The sequence below is a fragment of the Gallinula chloropus genome (genome assembly GCF_964237585.1).
Source record: "Gallinula chloropus genome assembly, chromosome: 2".
Lineage (NCBI taxonomy): Eukaryota > Metazoa > Chordata > Aves > Gruiformes > Rallidae > Gallinula > Gallinula chloropus.
In genome coordinates, this window is record NC_140086.1 from 107,932,805 (window position 1) to 107,958,194 (window position 25,390).

Sequence of the window (25,390 nt, forward strand, 5' to 3'; positions counted from 1 at the left end):
ATGTTTGGTGCCTTCCTTGGGACACCTTTGAGTACCTTAACATCCTTTTTAAATTGTGAGGTCCAGAACGGCACACAATACTGAGGTGAGGCTGCACTTATGCTAATTACCATTGGATAATCACTTCTTTTGATGAGCTGGTGATACTGTGTCTGATGCAGTTAGCCCTCTCAGCTGTCAAGGTACACTGCTGACCGCTGTTGAGCCTCCTGTCAACCAGCGATGTCCCCCTACCTCCTCCCCACCTGTACCCCACCCTTTCCTGCAGGGCTGCTCTCCAGCCACTCTCCTACTCCTTTCCCAATCAGAGTTGTGTCACGTTACTCTGCCCCAGGTGCAAGATCCGGTATTTGTTCTTGTTTGATGTCATACCATTGATGATTTCTGAAAGCACCAATCTATCCAGAACCCTCCACAAAGCCTCTTGTCCCTCAAGAGTTAACAGCACCTCCCAGTTTAGTATCAGCAGACTTGTTAATGGTTCGTTCTGATCATTGATAAAAGGATTGAACAGAACTGGCCCTAGAACTGATCCCTGAGGAATACTGCTGGTGACTGGTTGCCATCCACAGGAAGCCCTGTTCAGCACTTTTAACCCTGCCCTTCAAACAGCTCTCTACCCATCATACTGTCAGTCTACATAATAAAGGAAGCAATTCTCAAGAGAGATGTATTGTTTATATCCCTTCACATTAAATTAATTCCTTCAGTTCAAAATGACAGTGTGAATGACAGTGTGACCATGTCCTGTTGCCCAGTATCTCCTTTAGTATATAATATATGAAGGGCATGTGGCCCCATTAGAGATTTCTGGTACAAATTAAGGCTACTGAAAAAACCCTTGGTGGAAGTGGGGGCAATAAGCTCCAGTACAGAAGATTAGAAAAAAAAATATTTAAAAAGTATCTATTTCAAATTACCTGCTTGTTTATACAGAAAAAAAAATAGAATTCAGATAATCTAACCACAATACACAACATGTATGGCTTAAAGCCATCCTTTAGGCCTATGGTGTACAAGTGTAAGGGAAAGAAAAACTAGGTGGATACAGTTCCTTATTTTCACAGAATCACAGGGTTGGAAGAGACCTTTGTAGATCATCGAGTCCAACCATTCCCATCCTATGCTAAACCATATCCCTAAGTACCTCATCTACCCTTTTTTTAAACACATCCAGGGAAGGCAACTCAGCCACCTCCCTGGGCAGCCTGTTCCAGGCCCTAACAACTCTTTCAGTAAAAAATTTTTTTCTAATATCCAATCTAAACCTGCCCTGGCACAACTTCATGCCATTTCCTCTTGTTCTATCTTCTGTCACCTGGCTGAAGAGACCATCGCCCACCTCTCTACAACCTCCCTTCAGGTAGTTGTAGGTGGTGATAAGATCTCCCCTCAGCCTCCTCCAAGCTAAACATCCCCAGCTCCCTCAGCCACTCCTCATAGGATTTGCCCACCAGCCCCTTCACCAGCCTGGTTGAACTTCTCTGCACTCGCTCAAGGACCTCAATGTCCTTCTTATGGTGGGGAGCCCAGAACTGAACACAGTACTCAAGGTGTGGCCTCACCAATGCCGAGTACAGGGGCACAATTACCTCCCTAGACCTACTGGCCACACTGTTTTTATACAAGCCAAGATTCCATTGGCCTTCTTGGCCGCCCAAGCACACTGCTGGCTCATTTTCAGTTAGCAGTCAACCAAGACCCCCAGGTCCTTCTCTGCCTGACAGCTCTCCAGCCAGTCTCCCCCCAAGTCTGTAGTGTTGCATGGGGTTATTATGGCCCATGTGCAGCACTCTACACTTGGCCATGTTAATCATCATTCTATTGGTCTCAGCCCATCGGTCCAGCCTGTTCAGATCCCTCTGAAGAGCCTCCCTACCCTCAGGCAGATCAACACTTCCTCCCAGATTAGTGTCATCTGCAAACTTACTGAGGGAGCATTCAATCCCTTCATCGAGGTCATTGATAAAGATGTTGAACAAGACTGGAGCCCTGGGGGACGCCACTTGTGACCGGCCTCCAGCTGGATTTGGTTCCATTCACCACCACCCTTTGGGCCTGTCCATCCAGCCAGTTTTTAACCCAGCTGAAGGTCCACCTGTCCAGGCCAGTGGCAGCCAGTTTCTCAGTCAGAATGCTGTGAGAAATTGTGTCAAAGGCTTTACTGAAGTCCAGGTAGACCACATCCACAGCCTTCCCCTCGTCCATTAAGCGGGTCACCTTGTCATAGAAGGTGATCAGGTTAGTTTGACAGGATCTACCTTTTGTAAATCCATTTTTGTCAAATACATGCAATAGCATTAGAAAATACAGTTTATATCACATCCTGCAGGGTGCAAGGTCACATAAGAGTGTTAAGTTCTCTGGCGAATGTACATTGTCTTAATAATTAGCTTTATTTTTTTCCTATTACATAGCTCTCAGCTACATAGATGTGCATCCATTCAATCATCATGGTTTTTATTATAGGCTGAATGTTACCAGCGTGAGAAAGCCACTGGCAAGTGAACTTTATATCCATTATACCTTAAAATTCAGGAGAAAATTGTTTTCTCTGCCAGCATGCCTCAGTCATTATGTTTCACAGTTGCAGTATTTAGTAAAGACTGGAAACATGAGACCTTTGGAAGAACCCAGCATATAATCAGAAGTCATAAGTCTTTCAAAGGCTGAGTTGTATACCAATTGCATCCTCACACAAAAACAAGACCTGAATTAAGTATAACTGCATTCCCACCTGGATTGGTATCTTTGGCCCATATGTATTGCTAGTTAAGTAGCTAAAAGCAGCAATGAAGTGGAAATTAGCTGTTATCTCAGAATGATGGATACCTGCACCTCGAGTACTGTGGTCAGTTTTGGGCCCTGCACTACAAGAAGGACACTGAAGTGCTGGAGTGGGTCCAGAGAAGGGCAACAAAGCTGGCAAAGTGTTTGGAGCATAAGTTTTTATGAGGAGCAGCTGAAGGAACTGAGGTTGTTTAGCCTGAAGAGATGTCTGAGGGGAGAGCTTATTTTTGCTCCCTACAACTACTTGAAATTAGACTGTAGTTAGGTGGGAATTGACATCTTCTCCCAAGTAACTAGCAATAGAATGATTGGAAAAATTATCAAATTGCATCAGGGGAGGTTTAGATTGGATATTAGGAAAAAAATCTTCACTGAAAAAGTGGTCAGGCGTTGGAACAGGTTTCCCAAAGAGGTGGTGCAGTCACCATCCCTGAACATGTTCAAAAAAATGTGTAGATGGGGCACCCTAGGACATGGTTTAGTTGACATGGTGGTACTGGACAGGGAGTTGATCTTAGAGGTCTTTTCCAACCATAAAAGACTCTGTGATTCTACAAACAAACAAATACACAGTCCTTCCTCCCCAAGGTGGTAGTCAAATGTCCCAGTCACTAGGAGCAGGAGGTTTTTTGTTGTTTGTTTTGGGTTTTTTTTAACAAGACAGTTGGTAGTAATGGTCACATTACTGAAATATAGAGGTAAATTTTGAACTACTAAGTATCTTCAGGTAGAGACATTAAGCACTAAAAGACAGAAATTTCCTAAATTATGATTGAGGTTTCAATCTTACTGCTTGACTTTCAAAAGAGCCTCCACAAATGAATACTCTTAATAGCTCTGTGTAATTATCAGTCAATATACTACAAAGTGTACTGTGAATTGGAATGCTTAAATTTTGTCTTGCATATGTTAAGTTCCATATTTTTCCATACATTTAAGTTGATTACTGATCATTACTTCTCATTAATTACAGTAAATTTGGAAAAATTATGTGACAAAGCTCCTGAAAATAGAATAAAAACTTCAAAAAAGAGCAGAGCACTTTTACTGAGGACACACTTCACTGTAAATAAGACATTTGTTGAATTCATTCATCCTGAGTTTAAAAATTATCCACAAGTTTCTAAGACATTTAGTTTCCACAATGTAATTGCCATGAATCATCAGAGCATGTAAATTCCCTGAATATATCCAATACTTTAAATCTTGCTTATAAAGAAATAATGATTTTTTTTTCCTGTCTTTGATATCACAGATAATTGCAATTACACATATATACTGCTCACAGATGAATAGATAAAAATGCAATATGATACCAGGGATTAGCTGGAGGTTTTTTAAGTTACCGTAATTTCCATCATAAAACATTTTGTGAAAAAGAATAGTTAATATTTTAAACACAAAGCAATCAGATATCTGAATTTTGTGCATAACCTTTGCTTATGACTTATAATACTGAAACTACCTAATTCTTCCTTCATTACAATTCAACACAATGGGCATCATGACTGTTATGGTCTATAACAGTATATAATATGCATTAATATCTGATATGCAGGTGTAATACATAAATATGTTATGATGCATAATTATTATTTCATATATTTACATATTTTTATTTTATTTCATTTGAACTGGTGCCCAGTATAATGCTGTTGCTCAAGTCAGATAAGCCTTATAGCTTTTAAATACACTCAATGAAGCATTTTGATTAATGTCTGGGCACACCTGGAAAATGAATACCCGTCTCTGAAAATATCTGAGCAGTAGAATTATATGCTAAGCCTCACAATATGGCAACTCACTGCAAACTTCCCTAATTTAAAAAAAAAAAAAAACAAAACAAAACCAAGCAACAAAGACTTAAGGACTTGTCACAGAAAAATCTTGAAAGTAAATACAAATTCATGGAAATGGTAACAGATCTCACACTTAGGTTGGTGGGTGACAAACCATCTAGCAGTGAGAAACTAGAAGTCATCTTACAGTATTAAACCTGGTATTGCTTGCTTTCTTAATGTCATCTGGAAGGAAGGTTCCAAAGTAATTCCACGCTAGCCAACATCTTGAAACATTATGTCATAGAAAGACAAGGGTTTTCTATTGAATTCTGAGTTACTCCTCCAGTTTCTCCTGTTCCTCCCCAGTAGTTTTCCACACAGCATCAGGATTTCATAAGTACTTGAAAGATAGATTAAAATAGTATCTTCCAATGTAACCTTGCTATGCAGCTATATCTAAGTTAGACTTCACCCAAAAACGAGGAGTAGGAGGGCAGGCTATTAAACTGTGTTTTAAGATAAAACAACTATTAAATCACACAGTGGGGACATTGATTTGTGAGTGGTGAGGAAATCAGGAAGTAAACATTCCCTTTTAAGACTTAAAAACATAGTTCTTATTCTAGACTGCTGTCTTGGAAGCTAGCAAAGGTAAATACTACCGACACAAAAATCTACACACACACGGTGATAACACTGAGCACTTTAGCAATGATAATACTGAGCACTGCACCAACACAATGACTGGCTGCCAATGCCCAACTGCTCTTGAACTGTCCGGGAGCCGCATGTACCCACCCCTCCCTAACCAGCCCATTTTACAGGGGAGTGATGTCACATAATGTGGAAAACAGCGCAGACCAACTCTGCTCACCTGTGCTGGCTGCCTGGGGAAGGTAACTCTGTCCTGGCCAGAACCAGGACAACATTCTAAGTATTTTCATTGTTATTTTTTTATCCTCCTTTTCTGTTCCAGTAAGCCGTCCTTTTCTCAACCCCAGAGTTTTACCTTTTTCTTCTGATTCTCCTCCTCATCCCACTGGGGAGGAAGGAAGGGTAAGTAAGTTGCAGTGTGGGACCAAACCATGACAGCAGTGCATTCACATGATCAAGTACATAATTCATTATACTGGTATGGAAATACCTGATAGAATTCTATAGAAAGAAAACACCTTTGCAAAGAGGTTTTTGATTTTCTATATGAAGTAGTCTAAGCACTTCTACAAGAAAATATATCCCAAGAGACAAACCATACATGAAAACAAAAGAGTTTCTAAACATTACTTTGTCTCAGACCGGAATGCAGTTTCACCTATTGTTTTGAAGTTTTCACTGAACCACAAGAGAACTGAAACATAACAAGTACTACAGAACTTCTGAAATTCAGAATACTGGGTTGACTAACCACTGACACCAACTAGCAAGGATCAGTGTAAGGATGGAAACTGTCTGTACCCACCGGTGCAGGTCTACGCCTATCAACTCCTTCCTCAAATCCATCCCCATGTTTTCTTATCAGTATGGTACTTGAGTCTAAGCCTTCTCTTCTCCACCCTGACACTATGCTGTTTGCTGTGAACCACTCTTCTCTTGGTCAAAGCTGTTAGATTTTGCACCTGCCTAAGTTGAACTTTGAAGCTGAAAAATTACTCCTGTTGTCCTGCAGTGGCCATGTGTGCTGCAGGTTCTGGTTTAATTTCTCTGCTATCAGCACAACTCCTGATCGCTGGCATAGCACAGATACCACTGATGTTCCCAGGGCAGTGCCCCCTGGGTGTTTTGCTTTAGCTTCTCAACTTCTTAAGATTAAGGCAGCTGAGAAGATAACATAGGATTGTGCTGGGATCCCAGATGACCATTAGGTTTTGGCAGAGGAGTGAGACCTGAAAGCTAAGAATTCTTCCAGTATGAAACCCATATTTGAGGTGTGCCCCCATCATACAAACATTTTCCATTTTTAAAAAGCAGAAACATAAGTTCACTGACGATTTCAGTAATCAAAAATAGTTCAGGCTAGGTGACGCTGAAAAAACATACTGCATGGACAATAAAGCTAGGAAGAAATGACTGCATGGCATCACTGGAACTTAACCTGGCTCAAAATAAAATTCACTAGCTCAGCTCCAGACGAAAATTGTACTACCCAGTTCTTTGAGAAAGGGAAAGCAATTCCCAAGAGTAACTCAGCAAACAGCACAGTTTTCATCATAGATTTATTCATATAGGAATCCACATCTCATAGTCAAAGCAACGCAGTTTAATTTTGTAGTGCTAATCCTGACATTTCTTTAGAATACTATCAAATTCCTCTGAGTTTATACAGGCTCATGTAAGTATGTCTGTGCTCACGGGCTGGGAATAGCAGATGTGTACATGTGGTTGTGCTTTCAGAATGTGCAAGTGAGACAACTGCAGTTCGGTACTTGTGCATGATCAGCTTTGAAATTCTATTTGCCCCACATGTTTGTTTGTAAACTGTACTGCCTCTCTTCACAAATGTGCCTGATTTTATGTTCCTTGTGATGTTTCTAAAATGAGCTTTCAAAGAATATTAGAAAGCTTGTTCCAATCTGCGAGCCTCTGCCTCAATTCATCTCTGCATCCAGTTCAAAACCCGCGAGGAACACTCCTCTTACACACAAATCAATACAAACTTTTTATTGGCCTGCCAAAAGCACAATCTCTAAAGAACTTTAATTTAAACCAGTGAACTGACACCACTATTTAAATCTTATTAAGTTATCAATCGCTTTTAATAGAATGATTATCTGATTTTTTTTGTATCATAAACTGTTTCTATTTACTGCCATGTTCAGTCTAATTTTAGACTTCCTAAGAAAAAGGGATTTCATGTCTTCTTAGGGGACTCTGTTCAGTAACTTAGTTGACTGTGTGTTAGGAAGATTTTTCTAATTGTGTCTTGATCCAATACCTAATGTTTTCAATAGACCTTGGACGACACTAGTCCACATCTGTTCTGTCTTGGTTTAAAACATTTGCAATGATAGGATGGACTAGCTACTTCTATTTGAAAAAAAAAAAAGTTAAAGCCATATTTGCCAGTTTAAACAAATTTGGTGAACAATAACACATAAATAAAAAACTGGAAAAAAAATCACATGTAGTCACAAAACTTTTTAAAAACTCTTAGGAATTTCCTGCCCTTCCAGAACTCAAAAAAATCTCCATAATAGTTAGCAAAATGGCAGGGGGCAGAAGAGGTGGCAGCAATGCTTTATTTTTGATAGCTAAAATATTAAGGCATTATTTGGAATATTGAAGACTCAGGTCTTAAATCACTTTATGCTTGCATTTCAAAGCAGAACTTTTATACAAGGAAGATCTGCTGGTGAACTGTATCAAAACTAATAGCAGACACAAGTTTCAGAATAGGTGAAGAGGTTCTTGGATTCAAATTTACCCAAATTGTGTCTTAATTGACTACTTAAAGGGATCTAGAGAGATAAGAAGCATCAAAATCATTGCTTTCTATTCATATTAGGAAAAAACCCTCAAAACTTAACTGAAGAAAAATAACCTGAAACAGTCTGCAGGATTAAATCAGCAAGCAAATTGGATACAATCTTGAAATGCAACATAAGAGCTAAATACATCAATATCGTTTTTACTGTATGGGCAGACACCTCATATCTCTAAGTGAGGCAATACTCTTCTTTTAAAAAGAGATTTAGATGGAATAAGATTAATTTCTGGGCAGAACATTTCTAGAAAGGGTTGCACAAAGTACAAGGAAGAGAAGCCAAAATAATTGAAATTCACAGTAGCTAGAACTTCAACACACCCTGCTCTTCAGGAACTACAGATAAAAAAGGTAAATATATCCCAGAGAATGAATTTTCACATACCATCATTATTATAATTTGGAAAAAAAAATGAGCATATTTACTTGTGAGTTCTATTATCTCATATTTTTTGGATGAAGAAGTGAGCTATGCAATTTCATGGGCTAAAAGACTTGCCCAGAGTCAGGCAGGAGGTTTTTGATTAGTTCTATCAAACTGCAAATTTTTTCTGTAAATACGCAGTACAGCGACTGCAATAATAAAAAAAAAAAGACAGAGTTATAAAGCTGAAGCACTTTGCTTACAAAATGGGCCTGAAAAGACCTGGGCAAATACCCTGACACAGTTTGTCAAAATGTCATCTAGATGTGACTTTTTTCATGTAAGTACTTTCAGGAGGAGAAAACCAAAGTAGTTAAAACTCATGAAAAACATTAAAAAATAAATAGATTATTGCTCTATAAAGCTAGGCAACACTGAATTAGAAGCATGTCATGGGTTTTTAAAAAGTGACCCTGATAGGGCATTTGAAGAAAGAGGCAATATTTGATTACATTTTCATCTCTTGAGGAATTCTGGTTAAGACAAATTGTGGTGAAATACACATGAAAGGAGTAAATCAGTGAAATTCTATGGCCAATGTTGTAAGAAGGCAAGTTACATGATCTAATGCCCTCTAAGTTCACAGAAAACAGTTTAAGTCCAGTCATTCTGTTCAGGGGAGGCTTGGGTCAAGAAGACATGGTGGAAACACAAATGAGGATTAGTATACTCAGTATCCCAGAGATTACATAAAATTGTCTGAATGTTTAAAACATATTTTTACATTTAATGAAACCAAACTTTTTTAGCTGACAGTAGATTCCTTTTCTTATCCAATAATTATTAAAGATCATAAAGATATACTTACAATTTATGGGTGTTGAAGTAATTTGGCTGTTTTACAATGCACCCGAGGCATGAAGATATATCTTTATAATCACACACCCTGAACTGCATGAGCACCTGGCTATGCTTGTTAGAGCGTGAGGGTTAAGCAAGTGCTTTCTAAGTTACTATTACTTACATAGAAAGTGGAAAACACATTTAAACAGACAAAAAATAGTTTTAAACAAAGCTGAGTTCTAGGAATATCACCATTGGTGGGAATAATGAGTTTATTTGGCTACTCAGTTAATACTTAAATTTTTTTCCTCATACATAACAGAAAGATGATAGTGTTTGGTTTATTCTCCACAGCAAACTATCATGTCTAATTTAAAGGAAATTCTAGTATATCTTAGGACACATGGAGGAAAATACAAAGAAAACATTCTCCAGTAAGGAGTATAATTATTGATCAACATTCAGCAAAATGTTGATCATTCAACCACCATTTCACTTGCCTTATAATGCACTGGGTGGGAAAATGTCCCTGCTTTTCACAAAATCACAGAATCGTAAGGGTTGAAAGGGACCTTGAGAGATCATCGGGTCCAAACACCCTGCCAAATCAGGCTCCCTAGCTCATATTGCACAGGTAGGCATCCAGATGGGTCTTGAGTATCTACAGAGAAGGAGACTCCACAACCACCCTGAGAAGCCTGTCCCAGTGCTCTGTCACCCTCCCAGTGAAAAAGTTCTTCTGCATGTTGGTGTGGAACTTCCTGTGCTCCAACTTGCAGCCATCACCCCTTGTCGTGTCTCCACAGACCATTGAAACAAGGCTGGCTGTTTCCCCTTGTGTCCCACACTTGAGATATTTATAAACATTAATAAGATCCCCTCTTAGCTCTCTTTTCTCAAGGCTAAACAGCCCCAGTTCATTCAGCCTGTCCTCATAGGGGAGATGCTCCAGTCCTTTAATCATCTTCATAGCCCTCCGCTGGGCTCTCTCCGGGAGATCCCTGTCTTTTCTATACCAGAGAGCCCAGAACTGGACACAATACTCTAGGTGGGGCCCGACCAGTGCAGAGTAGAAGGGGCGGATCACCTCCACTGAAATATTTTTGTTTCCCCTCCCAACATGGCAGTGTCAAGTCCTGGAAAGGGAACATGTGATGTAAGAAATGCAACTTTGATTGCCACAATTTAAAGAAAGACAAAAACCTAGGGTCTGCCAAGAGGAGACCCCAGCTCAGAATGACAGACCTGGAGCGCCGCTGCCTGAGTAACACACAGTGCTGTTGGTCTCACTTGGTATCGCTACTCAGTTACTCTGAGCCTGACAGAAAAGGCTTCCACTATGTTTTAACTTCCCCCAACAAATGAAGTCCCAGAAGTAAGTAAGAAACAGATGGCTTTTATTCCTTAAAACGTTAGCTTTAAAAGTATTAACTGTGGCACTAAGACCATTTCTGGGAGGTACAGCAAATTTTAAAATATACAGTAGAGAAATACTCTGGAAACATATGACAGAGGAGCAAAAATATGAAAAGGCTTTTTGCTTATGTCTTACTTTAAAAGGAATCTTAAAAGATTCCAAATTAAAGCATCATTCATTAAAAGCATAGGCTAGCCATTTCTACATAATCCTGAAGCTTAGAACATATTCCTTGCCATTCCCACCATCTCTTTTCTGCTTTTGCAATCAGCATGAATATATTGTTTATGTATTTATGAAGATTTTTTTAAGCATTTTGAGGATAGCTAAGTGTGCTGTCATACATCATTTCTGCCGAGTTCCTGTAATGGCCCTGAATTCCTCAAAATTGAAATCAGCTCTATGAATGTAAAAGACATAAACAGTCAGCCCTGATGACTAAAAAAGGCGAGTGAGGTAACGGTAATGCCGGTGAAACTGTTTGTCTCCAATGTACCATAAATAGTGAAGTGAAATTAAAATTTTTCAATCAACATCAGTTATGCACATGCACGCATGCAACCACGCGCATGCACACATGCATATGAAAAAGCTGCCTGATGAGAAGCAGACAGAAGCAGAAGTTCAAGCAGAGGTTCTTAAAAAGAAAAAAAAAAATTCTTGGGATTTCTTATGTTGTTGTTGTTGTTCCTGTATTGTGGGATCTCCTAGCTGCAGGAAACGATGGATTGGAGTACAGACTTCCTTAATTTCCTGCAAACCTCCCCCAAGAAGGAATCGCTTTTCTCTGCCATATATCTAGTCCTACTGAAGCTTCCCCCACTGCACTTACATTTAATGATCAAAGAAAGATAGCATGTATCACTAATAGCCACACCTGCTCCCTGCATTGAAATGTACTGATCAAGCACATAGATACCCTGCTGTTATTTCCGCACCTGTAACTGCTCTTCCCCATACATGGAAAAAATAAGTATAAATGCACACATACTAAATAGGAATACGTATTTAAAATAATGCGTAGAGTTTTTCCAAGAACTTCCTTCCCTTGGAAATCAAAGTATATTTCAACTGTTAACTAAGATCTGAAAAGCTTCAGATGATTTGTAAGGTGAGGCACAGAGAGTGATTTGTCCAAGATTAAGGAAGAAATCTGTGGCATAGTAAGGAAGTTCTATTGGACTTCTTGCCTCTTCATCTTGTTCCTTAAAACCATTCTTCTAAGAGATTGATGGCAATTAAGTCTCCATGGAACTATGACAGTATTTAATGAATCATACAACAGGAAAAGCCTATCTCTGAAAAAATGCTCTTTCCTGTTTTAGTACTATATTTGTAATGCACAGTGACAGGAGAAGACCGGAAAAAGGGACATTTCTCCTGAGTGGGTTGATTAATTAACACAGATTGCCTGAATTCATTCCAAGAAATCTATGCCAAGGAGGAATCCTGTACTGCGTTTCCTAACTGAGCTTGGAGCAGGCCCCCTCCGCCTTCCCCCCCAATCATCTCAAGAGCATAAAGCCAGGTATGAAGTTTGCCTTTCTGAGCAATAAAGACATCCTTGATCCAGATCATGGGCCAAAGGACAGACATAGTGTTTATCATCTCAGGAAATGGGGATGAGAAGAACGCACAATATAAACATTATCAAAACTGAGAATAGTTGTTTTGTCTGGAAGAGGTGTTTTACTTGATTTCTAGAGTTCTATTGTTTCCTGTTTGATGAGAGATGATTCCAAAGGGTAGGCTTATATCCAAATTGCCAGTTCACTAAGGATTAAATAGGTCAGAAACAAGGTTTATTTCACAGAGGTTCCTGTTAGTTAATAAATTCTAAAAAGGTTAGTTTGTTAGGGACACCTCAATGCATTCTGCTTTTTCTTTTATAAAAAAAAACCCATCATATCACAAACATTGTTTCGACTATATAAAAAAAAAAAACAACCAACTGTCAGCTTTTAAAAGTCTAAAGAAACTAGATAATGCAGAAGCTGGGAATATTATTATTTAAGTTTCCTAAACCATATAAAGTAGATGATAATAGAAAGGGTTTAGGCAAGACTGCATTTCATCCCTTAGCTTTTTCTCCATAGTTAATATGGGTTGGTATCCATATTGCTCTGCATTGCAACTCAGAATAAATTGCTCAGTGGCTTCCAGAAATCCACAGACTACTACTTTTCAGAAAAAGTCCATTAGTCTTTGGCAAAGTAGTTCAAGACTAACCCAGATGCTAACGCCTCTTGAAATTTTGTTCCTTCACTTCACTGTATTGTCTCTGTGCCACCCAGCATCATCTGCAATCATGCACCCTATAAGACATCTCTCCCTTATAATTTTTTGCCCTCAAAAGTACTTTCTGTGCTATACATTCCTCATTTCCTTAAAACTATATAATTTCTCCTCCGGATCTCTATGGAATGGGCTAAGCACAACAGAGCCGAGTGAAGAGATACTGACATTAATCACAGACTAAACATAATCCAAGCTAGAAAGGATTTCAGGAGATCTCCAGTCCAAGCTCTTGCTCAAATGAGGGTCGGGTGTGAGGTCAGACCAGGTTGCTCATGGTTTTATCTAGTTGTTTCCTGGAAACCTCCAAGAACAGAGCCTGCACAACCTCTGTTTAACATGCTCCACTGCCTGGTTATCATGAAGAAAAAGATTTTCCTGATATCTGGTCAGAATCTTTCTTGTCTCTCATCCTCTCACCATGCACTGCATTGAAATGTGTGGCTCTTCACATTGATAACCTCCCTGTCAGTGCTGGGAGGGCCTGACGTTAGGCTCCCCTGAAGCTGCTTTTTCCCCAGCCCCTGTTACTGAGCCTCTTCTCTAAGGTGCTCCAGCTGGTGGCCATGTTCAGAGCCCTGCTCTGAACTAAAGATGGTAAGCTAACTTCAGGTATGGAGCCAGAAGAGATTCATCAGTACAGCCAGGCGAGGGTCTCTCACCGTATTGCACCCTCTGTATATATGATATGTCAACTACATGTATATTTATACAAGTCAGCTCTAGAATAACTTCACGACACGAATATCCTGAATGGCATATATGAAACTTCCTAATGAAATCACTCAACTATCACAGAACCACATTTTTCTTTAAAATGGTCTTAGATTCTTGTATACAGTCACTCTTGGACATGATGAACTCCCTTTCTCACGTCATATCTTTCTAATAGTAATAGCAGTGTGTATGTGCAAAGACATTTTTCAGTTCTTGAATCAAGAAATATTAAAAAAGCAGGGTATGCATTTCAAAAAGAAAAATTAATAGGAGTATGTTTTTTACGATGTGACTTCTCCCACTCCAGCTCTACCAGCAGTTTACAATGCCTATCAGCACACATTATATCTCAAGATGGGAATTACAAAAAAAAGGCAAGGGGGAAAGCACTGACTAGGTGTGGAAAGAATCAAATTCAATAACCGTATCAAAAGATATTTAAGCAAAGAACAGGTATGAAACCCCAAGCCCAAAGTTAAAAATGTAGCCTACATTAAATTCAATGGCAAAATCCCTCAGAATTTCAAGATACAAGATCTACAAGTAAGAATTCATATACAGATTTGAACCCACTTGCAAAGTGGGGACATGCCTGGAGAAGGACTACTCCAAGCCAGTATGATAGACACAGAGGCTAACCATGATACTTGGAGCTGAAATCTGTCAGCATGCTCTCACACAGTAAGAATATGTCACTGCACTCACAACTTTACTTGGCAGCACATCTGACCTCTGTCAAGAGGCTCAAGTGTGATGTCCAATTCACTTACTAAAAGACGCATAAAAATCTGGCTTATATGGTTAAGAAGTAATAGTCACCCTTTTTATTTTGGGATCAGAGTCTCTTCAGTCTCTTCAAGGAGGCACTTCTTAGTCTATTCATTTTCAACATTTACTTTAACATCTTTATTAAGCAACCTTGAGCCAAAAACTGAGAGCTCAGTAAAGTTGTTCTCTACTAAATACAATACACTCAAGAATCACATTGGGAAAAAAAAAGAAAAAACATTGTTACTATTTTAGTCATTGAGAAACACTTTATCTACCAGAGGGCTTCTCTGCACATTCTTCCCTGTAGCCTACAGATACATTATTGACCAGGACGACTCCAGGGTGCTTCCATTACCTACCATCAATAGTGGCCAAACTCACTTACATGGTCTGATTTTCGGACAGAGTAATGCACTGTCTTTCCAGTGATATCAATAGGTTCATTCTGCTCACACTGAATGTGTGTCCTTCACCCTTCCCTCCCCTGCCTCCCCCTCCTTATCCTCTCATGCCAGGAAAGGAAGGAATTCTCCTTTTCCTGCTCAAATATCCAATAACCATTTCAGCCATCTGCTTCGGTACAAGAAACTCTTCATAGAATCCCATCTAAATGGCAAACCATTAGAGATTAAGATGATTTATTCTAGTTTAGTGCAGTGTCACTGGTTTAATAAAATAAAAAATAACTAAGGATTTGGGAAGTACTATGGCTTACCTATGTAAAAACTCACTCTCTTGCCAATACATTCTATCGCTGCTGACAGACATTAGAACATTCCTTTCATCTCCTTCCTCTTCTTGCAGTTTAACCTATCCCCTTAAGGAGTATTTGCTTTCTGTAAGATAGATTATATATTGTATGTGACATGAAAACCTTACACACCTTCTCTACCATCTGCAAGGCTTTTCTGCCCACTTATTTAAAAAGAATTAAATCAAAACCCTTATTAGTCTTTTCATTTTGGGTAAATAAACCAGGATTACTTTTCTTTAGAAACTAAAACAAAGGGATTATTATTTCCATATATACATGCATCTAAATTAGAGAAGCATTTTTTTAATACAATCAACCAAACATCCAAGCCTAGTGGGACCAAATGTGGAATGCAAACTGTGATAAAGAGCAAATATGAAGCATACACACACACACAAAACACCCCCTCTATTCATGCAGAAAACATGATCTAATGTGGGATTGATTTCTTGCAAATAATTCTTTCTGCATCCCAGTGTGATTCCAGGATGTGCAAATTAAGATAAATTTTATAGGTCAAATTCTTCTTACCACTACATGTGCTTGAGTCAACTGAAATTGATGACAACTGGAGGCTGTGTCAGAGGGTGGAATTTGGCACAGAAAATCACAATGTAAGGAGAATATGTTATAAAAATAAAAATGACATGGTGCTTTGAACGAGGGGGGAAAAAATTCTCAATATGGCTCAGGAGAGAGAAAAGCAGGAAAAGTTGACCCAATAGCTAGTAGATTATCAGATAAGACTCAGTTGTCAAAACAGACCCAACTGTGAGGATCTGAATGGGAAGTTTTATAACGGCTCTAGATGATCCTAACCCCATTCTGTAACTAACTCTAATGGAAGTTAAAGCTACACCAGTTCCAAGTTCTGATCCATTTAAAGCTTAACAGAGGAGAGACTCCTGTACTCTTCTGTACTCTTTAAAATAGCTATTTTAGACTTCATTATTGCAGTTTCACATCTAATCTCATTAAACAAAATAGTGTGATGAAACCTTCAGTATGAACTTCCCTCCTTTTTATTCTTTTTTATGATTTTACAATAGAAATGTCCCAAAAGAAGCCTGTGCAACTTGCAAAACAGACCTAAATCAGAAACAGACTCACATATTCGTGTGGATGATTTAGCAGTAATATTTCTAGCAGTGGGAGTTTGCAAATATTATCAAATCCATGTTCATGTTTTATGACAACTGACCGATGAAAACCAGAAGCTATTCTGACACGCGTTTTAACCCTTTTTTCTGCTACTGGAATGAACACGAGCACAGAAGTAAAAATTTTGTTCATTTGAGTGAAATGTGAAGATGTGTCATGTCCTCATCTGAGTTCCAGAAATACTTGGGATGTCATGTAGCATTTGATTTCAAGGTCCATTAAGAAAAAAGAATGAAACATCTAACCTGGAACAGCAATCCTTCCAGCTGTTGGATGATTCATTTCCATTACAAGTCCATTATGCAGCACCTAGAAAAAACACCCAAAATATGTATGCAATAAAAAAACCATAAAATCAGTTCCTAAATTCAAGAGGAAAAAGAGAGGTAAATAGTCATGTCCTTTCACAGAAAATCTGAAAATGCAGGGAGCTATAATTCAAGTAAGTTGCTTAATTAATAAAAGAAAAGCACTGATGTTTGACCATACTCTCTATTTATGCGTCTAAATAAATGATGCAGTACAACCTTCGGTGTCTCATCTTTAATCTCTTATATCCAACATCAAACATAAGAAACTTAGCTGTAAGCATGCCATGCTTTCAACCACCAACAGACAACTGGGACCATCATGGAATGAGAATTAAAACCTTTACCCTCTAACTTTTAATCTGCAATGTTTTGAAGGCCTACGGATAATTTATGCTCTCGGGTTTTCTTTCACTGTTTTACTCTGCTGCTTTTGAGCTTGTGACGGATCACGCTATGATATAATGATACCAAGATTTTTAGTAGATCTTACTAGCATTTAGGAAAGATGCCATAATTTTGATGTTATTTCTTTTCTTTCAAGTTGATATGTTATGCTTCATCCCTGTGCGTTTCTATATGCAATGATTATTTATCACAAATTCCAGTTCCTCGTTATTAACCTCAACCAGAAAACAACATATGAAAAAAACAAAACTCAAATAACTGAGGAAAATAAATTCATAATAACAAACTCATTGCTGCTGTTAATCGGATTCTGCATCTAAAGCCAATAAGTAATCTTTATAACTGCCTTGCCTATTATTCCAACATCATTCTAACACTCTTAATCACATAAACAGAATTCTTAAAAAAATTTTGTTATTGAAGTATCCTCTACAAATGAACAGGCCTCCCATTAACCTGATATTTTTCATACCAAATGTAACAACAATCTAGAGTGCCTTGCCAAATGTATCAGCTATAGAAAATGAAGATGGGCAAAGACTCTTAAGTGATCATGCAATACATCCACCAATTCACCTTGCACTGTGAACAACACTAGCAACCTTATCTATTAATGGTGGTGGTCAAATTATTATTGAACGTTTCCCTTTAATGAGTTGACAATTTTCTTAAGTAGTCTGCACCATTTTCTATTTTTCCCCCCTCCTAATTCATAATCGGAATATCTTTGCTTTGTATTAAACATCTTCATTCTTGTCTTTTCCCCAACTGGACACAGAAAACCAATCATTAGCATCTTTATAACATTCTTTTACGTACTGGAAGATTGTAATCACATCCTCCCTCAGTCTGCACTTTTCTAGACTAAACAAAACTAATTCCTTTAACCATTCTTTCCAGGTCAAATTTTGTGAACCTTTTCTCTATGTAGAATAGCATGCTTAAGAAATTCCCGTTCCTGAACAGGTGATGTCAACAGGTCAGGTCAGCTTTGTCTTAGCTTGTGGGATGAGCCTGTTTAGCTGACATTTAGAAATCCAGATACTTCCGATAATAGATGCTGGTGGAAGAATATCTGTTCACTGGTCTAACTGTTTGGCGCTGTACCAAATCATTAGCTCTATTTCTCTTTTGGAAGGTTAACACCAATTTTGGTAGACATTCAACTGAGACATCCAGAATTTTGTTTCAAATGACAGAACTGGAAAATATAATTGCTTGTTTTAAATAATATTTAGAATCTTTCCAGTTATGCCCTTAATCAAACAGTATCCAAAGTTTGGCCTCCGTTCTCTGTAACTTAGGTACATAGGCTTTCCTTGTACATTTAATGGGTTATTTGTGATCTAAATGCAAGAAAAAACTCTGATTTGAACTTGAAATCAACAGCACTTAGGTGCATAAGCATTTTTTTAGATGGCAAATTAAAGGCTGTACCTAAAAGTGGCAACATTTGGTAAAAGAAAAACATGCAGTTTCTCTAATAGCTACTCAGGAATCCACAAAATTTATGCCTTCCTGTGCTCCAGGACTCTCAATTCTTATCCAGATAAGGCAGGCTTACATTACTTTTAAAAGATTCCGTCTCCCTTTACATTATGAGCTAAGAAAAGCCTGCAGTATCTTTGAGGATCACCAGTCTAACTTCTATTCTCTTAAAAGAATTGCTCGAGACACAGTCAAGTATCATTTCCATTCTCATGATAGGTACGATGTTCATTTTCCCTCTCAAATACATTACTTTCTTGAAAATCCTGCAATTGCCATTACTGTTATTGCTGTTATTTTCTAGTTATTAGCCTATATTAGTATAATCAGTTCCATCATTTCTTTTGAAGAAAACAACCTCTAAGCAGTAACACTATTTAAAGGAACTGTGTAATTTCCTGTTTCATGCATTCCACTATTCAGATTCTCAAAAAGAAATTGAAAAAACAACCTCACTAACTCCTCCTGAGCATTGCTGCATCCTAGACTTTGGAGGAACACAATGTTCACATCCATAGAACTTGAAGGCCTTCTCCTCCATTGTCTTGTACCACTCACATCGTCGTGATCTTTCCAATGTGGTGGAGTCCTCCATCCCCTTTTATTTCCCTTAGTTCATCATAAGGAATTGATGAATCAAGATCATGTAAAAGACAATGGCCATCAGCAGACCTCAGCAGGCTTTCTTTCCAAGCTAGAAATACTCTATTACTGTACTATGTTACCATTTGAGATTTTGTGAATCAAATATATGGTTGGACTTGATGATCTCAAAGGTCTTTTCCAACCTAGTGACTCTGTGAAATGAATATTTGTGTGGCATTTTACACTGATTATAATTAGATTATTCTAAGGGAATCAGAAGCACAGTCCTCTGTCTTTCAGCAATAACCTTTTCATGCCATTTCATTTTATTCCAAATGCAGTGATCTTGTACATAAAAGAAGGGAACCTCTCTTGTCTGTCTATTGGTTAATGAGAAGAAAGCCTGATTTCACCATTTTGCAATCATATCTAAACAACAGTTGTCTTGATGTTATTTGTGACATGTTTGTGTATGGTTTATTTTTTTTCTGTTCACACATGTTTATATCATTCTTCCTGACACTTAACTGTAAAGGAAAAGTCTCTCACACAAGAAATAGTAAAAAAAAAAAAAAGTTCTGCATACTACTGAAATCAATAGAAGAAAGGGTTGCTCTGATTTGTGGCATGTGTTATAATGATTACTGCATCAACATAATTTTTTTCTAAATAGTTTTCTTGAATTTTAAAATATAAATAGATATTATGTATACAGTGCAGAATACGTGCAATTGTCTATCATTAGTTGTTACAATTCTACTTTGGAATTATTTACTGTATATGCAGACAGGACCAGATTTGCCCATGTTACAAAAAGAAAATGTTGTTTGGTGATGGACAAAAAAGGTCAATGTATTTAGGATTTGTTTAGCCAGGATAGGTTTTTACATTACTTTATTCAAACTACAGCAAATGGAACAATTCATATGATTTTGTCTTCTAACCTCAGAGTATTATTTAATTAAAAATTACTTCAATGTTATTTTCCCAATACTATAGTAAGTATTTCAAATAAGTCCACATAGAATATTTTAAGGAAAGATCTTCATGTTTTACTTCTGTAATGCAAACCATGGGTAATTTAATGTATTTCAACATACATATTCTCAGTTGTTTCACCATTTCCTTTTAGCTTGTCATGAGAAAAACCATGGAGGATACCTACATCAGTTGCTATGAAGCTCATTGTAATTCAGATATAACTTCAATGATTAATTTTGTTCTTTTCCCTAATGTTGTTAATAACTGCAAGTTAAAAAGTGGTTAAAATTTTTATAACAGATTTAAAATCCCTTAGCCATCTGCTTTCTCAAGGAGGATCAAATATTAACTCTAGTTATTTCTTGTATTCTCACCTTGTTCAAAACAATTATTCAACTGACACTATTTTCTGTGTTAATATTTATATTATCAGTGGGTATATTCAGCTCAATACTGTAATTTTTCTTTCAGTGTTTGAGTCTCTTGAGTCCTAAGTGACACATAAGGAAGAAAACTGGAATAAAATGAACTTCAAAAGAAATATGATGTAAAAATACAATATGGCTGCATAAAGTTTCATCTTTATATAAAACACTGGCGAGTCTGAAAATCCAGATTCAATCAGAGGGAAAATTCAATCCTAGTTTCAATCTTTGACCACCTGGGACAGTAAGCTCATCTTTACAAGATCATGTGGCATACACAGTAGCACAAAAGACTTCTTCAACTTTCACAGATCCTTGAAGGGAAAAGGTGAAAATCTCATTTTTCCTTGATTGTACTGTTCATTAAGGAAGTAAGATGTAGACAATTAATACATATGGTGGATTTCTTTGGGACTTACATGTAAGTACCTAGTTATCTATCAAAAAAAAAAAAAAAAAGCAAATATCTCCATGCAGGATATGGCATCAGGTTGATTTGAAGAAATATGTTTTTTCTTGGACATTCCACCAGTTATAAGAATATTGATGTTTGATTATGGGACCCTTAATAGATATATACAATAAAAATACTACGGGATTCTTTTTATAAAAAGACTATATAGCAAAATAACAAAATCTGTGAAACACAAATCAATCATGAATATTATTATTAACAAGCATTAAACTACCTTGCATCCCTGAATACTAAGGAAGTAAAAAACCTCTTTGTGTTACTGATATGGTGGGTAAGAGAATCAGAAACATTGTTGCTGGCTTTTCTTTTTTCCTCATGTGGATAATGGGGTGTTTGGCCACCTAGCAAACATCTGGCAAATTCTGCAATTACCATTAAGTCTCATTTCATATCATGCTAGTTCATTTCAACTTTAATTTGTAACTGATTATGCACATAACCAGTCACCCGTGACAATGTGGGTTCTCTTTGCAATGCCAGTGAGGTTTCAAATAGGTACTACAAGGTACTACATAAATGCAATGAGCTTCCAAATCTCAATCAAGGGATATCTAAGGTTGTCAGTCATCTGCCCTCCTCCCTCCCAGTTTAAAAAAGCTCTATGTAATGTAGAGCCATGCATTTGAAATACGCGTTCATACAGATACCACTTTCTCAGAGTTTAATACAGAGTTTTGAAAAAAGGATTTTCAGGGCCACAAAGGAAATGATGTAACCATTTTCTCTATATTTTTGTAGCCACAAGATAACTGGCTCTTGGCAAATGTAATTACTACTCGTGCCTCCAAACCACAAGAAAATAATAATACGGTTTTTCCTGTATATGCTGAACATAGAGTTATGGCCATAATCACCCCCTAAAGAAGTAACAGCGCCTGTTGTGAACACAATGCCATACTGGAATCCCATCCCACATCCTAAAAGCATCTCTTTCCAAATAAAAAGATGTTAACTCATTTGAAATTTGAATATATAAAATACACCCCTATCTGATGCCGTTTGGTCTCACATTTCCAGAATGATGTTACACAGCAGAATATTTTGTGTATCTGCATGTGCCAGGACTCTTTTTTCCAATGCAATAGTTATATCATTTTTAAGTCCTGTTGCCAATGAAATTTTACTTTTAGCACTAATAACTTTATTATTCTTCTTTCCAAACACAGCTTCTAATATACAGGGCTCACCTGGAAAAGATAGTATCATCTCTCTACCGCATGAGGGGACGTAAGTATTGTATTAGTGAATGACATTCATCCCCACTTTACATCATACTTGGAGTATCTCATCATTTCATGCTGGAACAGTACTTAATTTAAACGAAAGTACTGTTCTTTTCAAAATTCTAAATGAGTGAAATCTGGGGTTTCTTTCTGTTTCGGGTTGCTTATTGAATTCTGCTAGTTTATCTCTTTACTATTATGACATGCTAAATGCTGTACGTTATAGTCCCTAGTACCACATTTCTCATACTAAAGGAATACCACAAAAGAAAACTACAGCTCACTGGAAGATCCTTATTCGCCATTTTTGATTTCTGCTTGGTTCAGGTTGGTCTCTCTGGTAAACTTTTTTCTTTTCTTTGTGGGTATGAAGCGATGGCTTTGACACAGTCCTTTTTGCCTCACAGTTGTTTACATATATGCTGTAGACAAAATTACTTTTTACTGCCATCACTAGGGATGGGGTTTTGATGACTGAAGCATTTATTTTTGGTTCAAAAAAATCCTGATCCATTTAACCAAATACTTGTTTTCTGCTGTGTCTCTTGTTCTACTACAGAACACCTCAAGTAGATTCCGTGTTGATTCTTAGAATTTAATTTCCTTACTTGTTATTTAGTAAAATTTGTCTAGAGTTATCCTCCAGTCTAACAGCAGTTTTATAAACCAGCTATTGGCTCTTTAATGCTGTATTAAGTTTTATAGTGCCCATGACTTCAACCCAAAAAGCCTGCTCTAATACAGAACTTCAGAGTTTCTTACTTCATACCTGTACATCACTTAAGAACTGCCATTCTGTTTGCAAGCTCTAGAACTAAATGTTTCAAAAAGACAATCACTCAGAGTGATGAGAAATTGCTTCCCCTATGCTTTATCCCACTGCAACATTTAACCAGCTGAAGGTAGTTGAAGTCACCCATTATTACTACCTCATTAGGCTTAGTTGATTCTTTGATCTCCTTCAACATTTTGGACTCAATATCCGTTTCCTGATCAGAAGGCTCAACAGTACAGCCCTAATACTGCTCCCCCAGCTCTATGACCTAATCTGTCCTTCCTGTTCAGTTTATAGCCAGGTATTACACCCTCCTATTGATTTTTGTCATTCCAACATTCTTCTGTAATGGCTACTATGTCAAGATCCTCTTTCTTTGCCAAGAATTTCAAGTCACCTATTTTTTCTCTTACACATCTCATGTTGGTATACAGATATGTATAGGTTTTGTGTGTATTTGGGGAAGCAGGGAGTTGGCCACGTCATTTTTTATTTAACTCATAAGTTTTACACTCAACTAGCTTTCCAGATTTTCTCAGTTGTCCTTCCTTCAGTGTTGCTGTACATTCCATTCTTGTCCCTTACACCTTTTGTATGACTGACATCATTGGCAGATGTCTTTAAATAGTGAGAGCCCTCCTTTGTCAGCTTTTCTTCAACTCCTATATGAGTAACCTCACTTATTAATTTCCCACACCAGCATTCTACTTTTGCGTGGTTCTAGACAACCCCTTCCACAAAGGTTCTTCCTCCTACCATGGAAGCATTCCAGTGGAAATACTGCTTCTTGTCAGTCATTAACCTAAAGTCTTAAATTATGAAATCTGCGTATTAGACTAAAAGAAGGGATCAGAAAGATGATAAAACTTCACCAGGTTTCCTAGATATGGTTCCAGGATTCTTTTGGTAGTTCGTAATACTGGCACAGAATATATCCACCACAGCGAGATCCTCTCAGGCAGCCTACGAAAGTCTGTTCTTCAGGTTCTGGCCTCACCCTCTTCCTCCCTGAGAATCTGTTCAGCAAATTGTTTTTGTGCCAATGTGAACCAGGTAATTAATGTTTTTAGTAATTCAATTTCCTAAATGATCTTTCAAATTCAGTTCTTGTATTAATGTCTTACTTCCCTTAGCACCTACTGCCACAAAGTAAAAATTAAAAGCTCCTTACTGCTAAATATCAGCCACAGTATAATGCACAAGAGAGAGAGAGATTAAATAATCAAGAATATATTAAACAATGAAAACCATTTGTGACAGAGTAGGAACACCTTTGCCATTGTCTAATTGCCAAACACATGCTTATTCTTGAGGAAAAAGTATTAAATTCAATTTATACCTCACAGTCTAGGTAAATATGAGACAGCTGCTAAATACGTCTATATAAATCTCAAATGTTTTCATCAGATGTATTGGAAAATAATGAGAGTAAAAGAAGGTACTTTTATTCTAATAGCAGACCATATTCCAGTGAAGAAACAGTTCTTTAACTCTTGGGGAGAAGCAAGTATTTCAGAGGGGTTTATTAGCAAACAGTATAAGTAATATTTATAATGACTAAGAGAACAAAGATTTACAACTCAGGCCAAAATACAGAAAAATGCAAGGACACAAGCCTGTAATTAACTGCATAGATGCTCTGATTTTCAAGGTTGCAACCCTGACCCGGACTTCAGGGGGGCTTTACGGGTGCTCAAAAATCAGGCCCCTTCCCTCAGGTTCCCAAGTATAGCTCCCTGAAGACCTCTTGCACCATCAGTCTGGAAACGTGGCAGAGAAGAGCATCTGTCCTTATTGGTTAAAAAATACATATACTTTTCAGATGTGTTTTTCTTTTCCCTGAGAACTGAAATGTGATTGTAAAACCACATTTTTGTTGGGTTCGAATGTGTAAATCCTCAATTCACAGAAATACTGCAGCAAAGATGGTTGGCTGTATTGCTCTTTGGATACAGGACCTGGCTCATCCTGATAGCAAGATGGGGTGAGGCTGCATTCAAAGCACTGGCTCTGGGATCAAAGAGCCTGTCTCCAGCTGCGGCATACCTTTCATGTATGACATCGATAACTCCACATTGATCACCTGGAAGGCGCTACAGGAACACATTGATTTTATTACTGCAACAGGCTGAAATACTGACTGATTTTGCTTCTTTCAGTCAGGATTGCAAGTAATATACTGCTGGCAATATTGTTACAAATAACTGCTTTTGATAACATTTTCCTACTTTGAATTAGTAGAAATACTATATTCAGCATTTAAATAATATGTTTCTAGCTCAGTTTCTCTGATCAAAAAGCATGGGCAAACGTAACTACAAATAACTTTTTGAAAATGCAAGTGAATT

At 37.6% G+C, this 25,390-nt stretch overlaps 1 protein-coding gene across 1 annotated transcript in view; it reads right to left on the reverse strand.

The window, feature by feature from the left end:
* Positions 1–25,390, reverse strand: part of SUGCT (succinyl-CoA:glutarate-CoA transferase) — a gene marked incomplete at both ends in the record, with an annotated part of 338,773 nt that overhangs the window by 43,768 nt on the left and 269,615 nt on the right. The window contains one exon of the mRNA XM_084279851.1: positions 16,620–16,683. Within this exon, the coding sequence (XP_084135977.1) occupies positions 16,620–16,683 (64 nt within the window). The remainder of the gene's footprint in view (positions 1–16,619; positions 16,684–25,390) is intronic.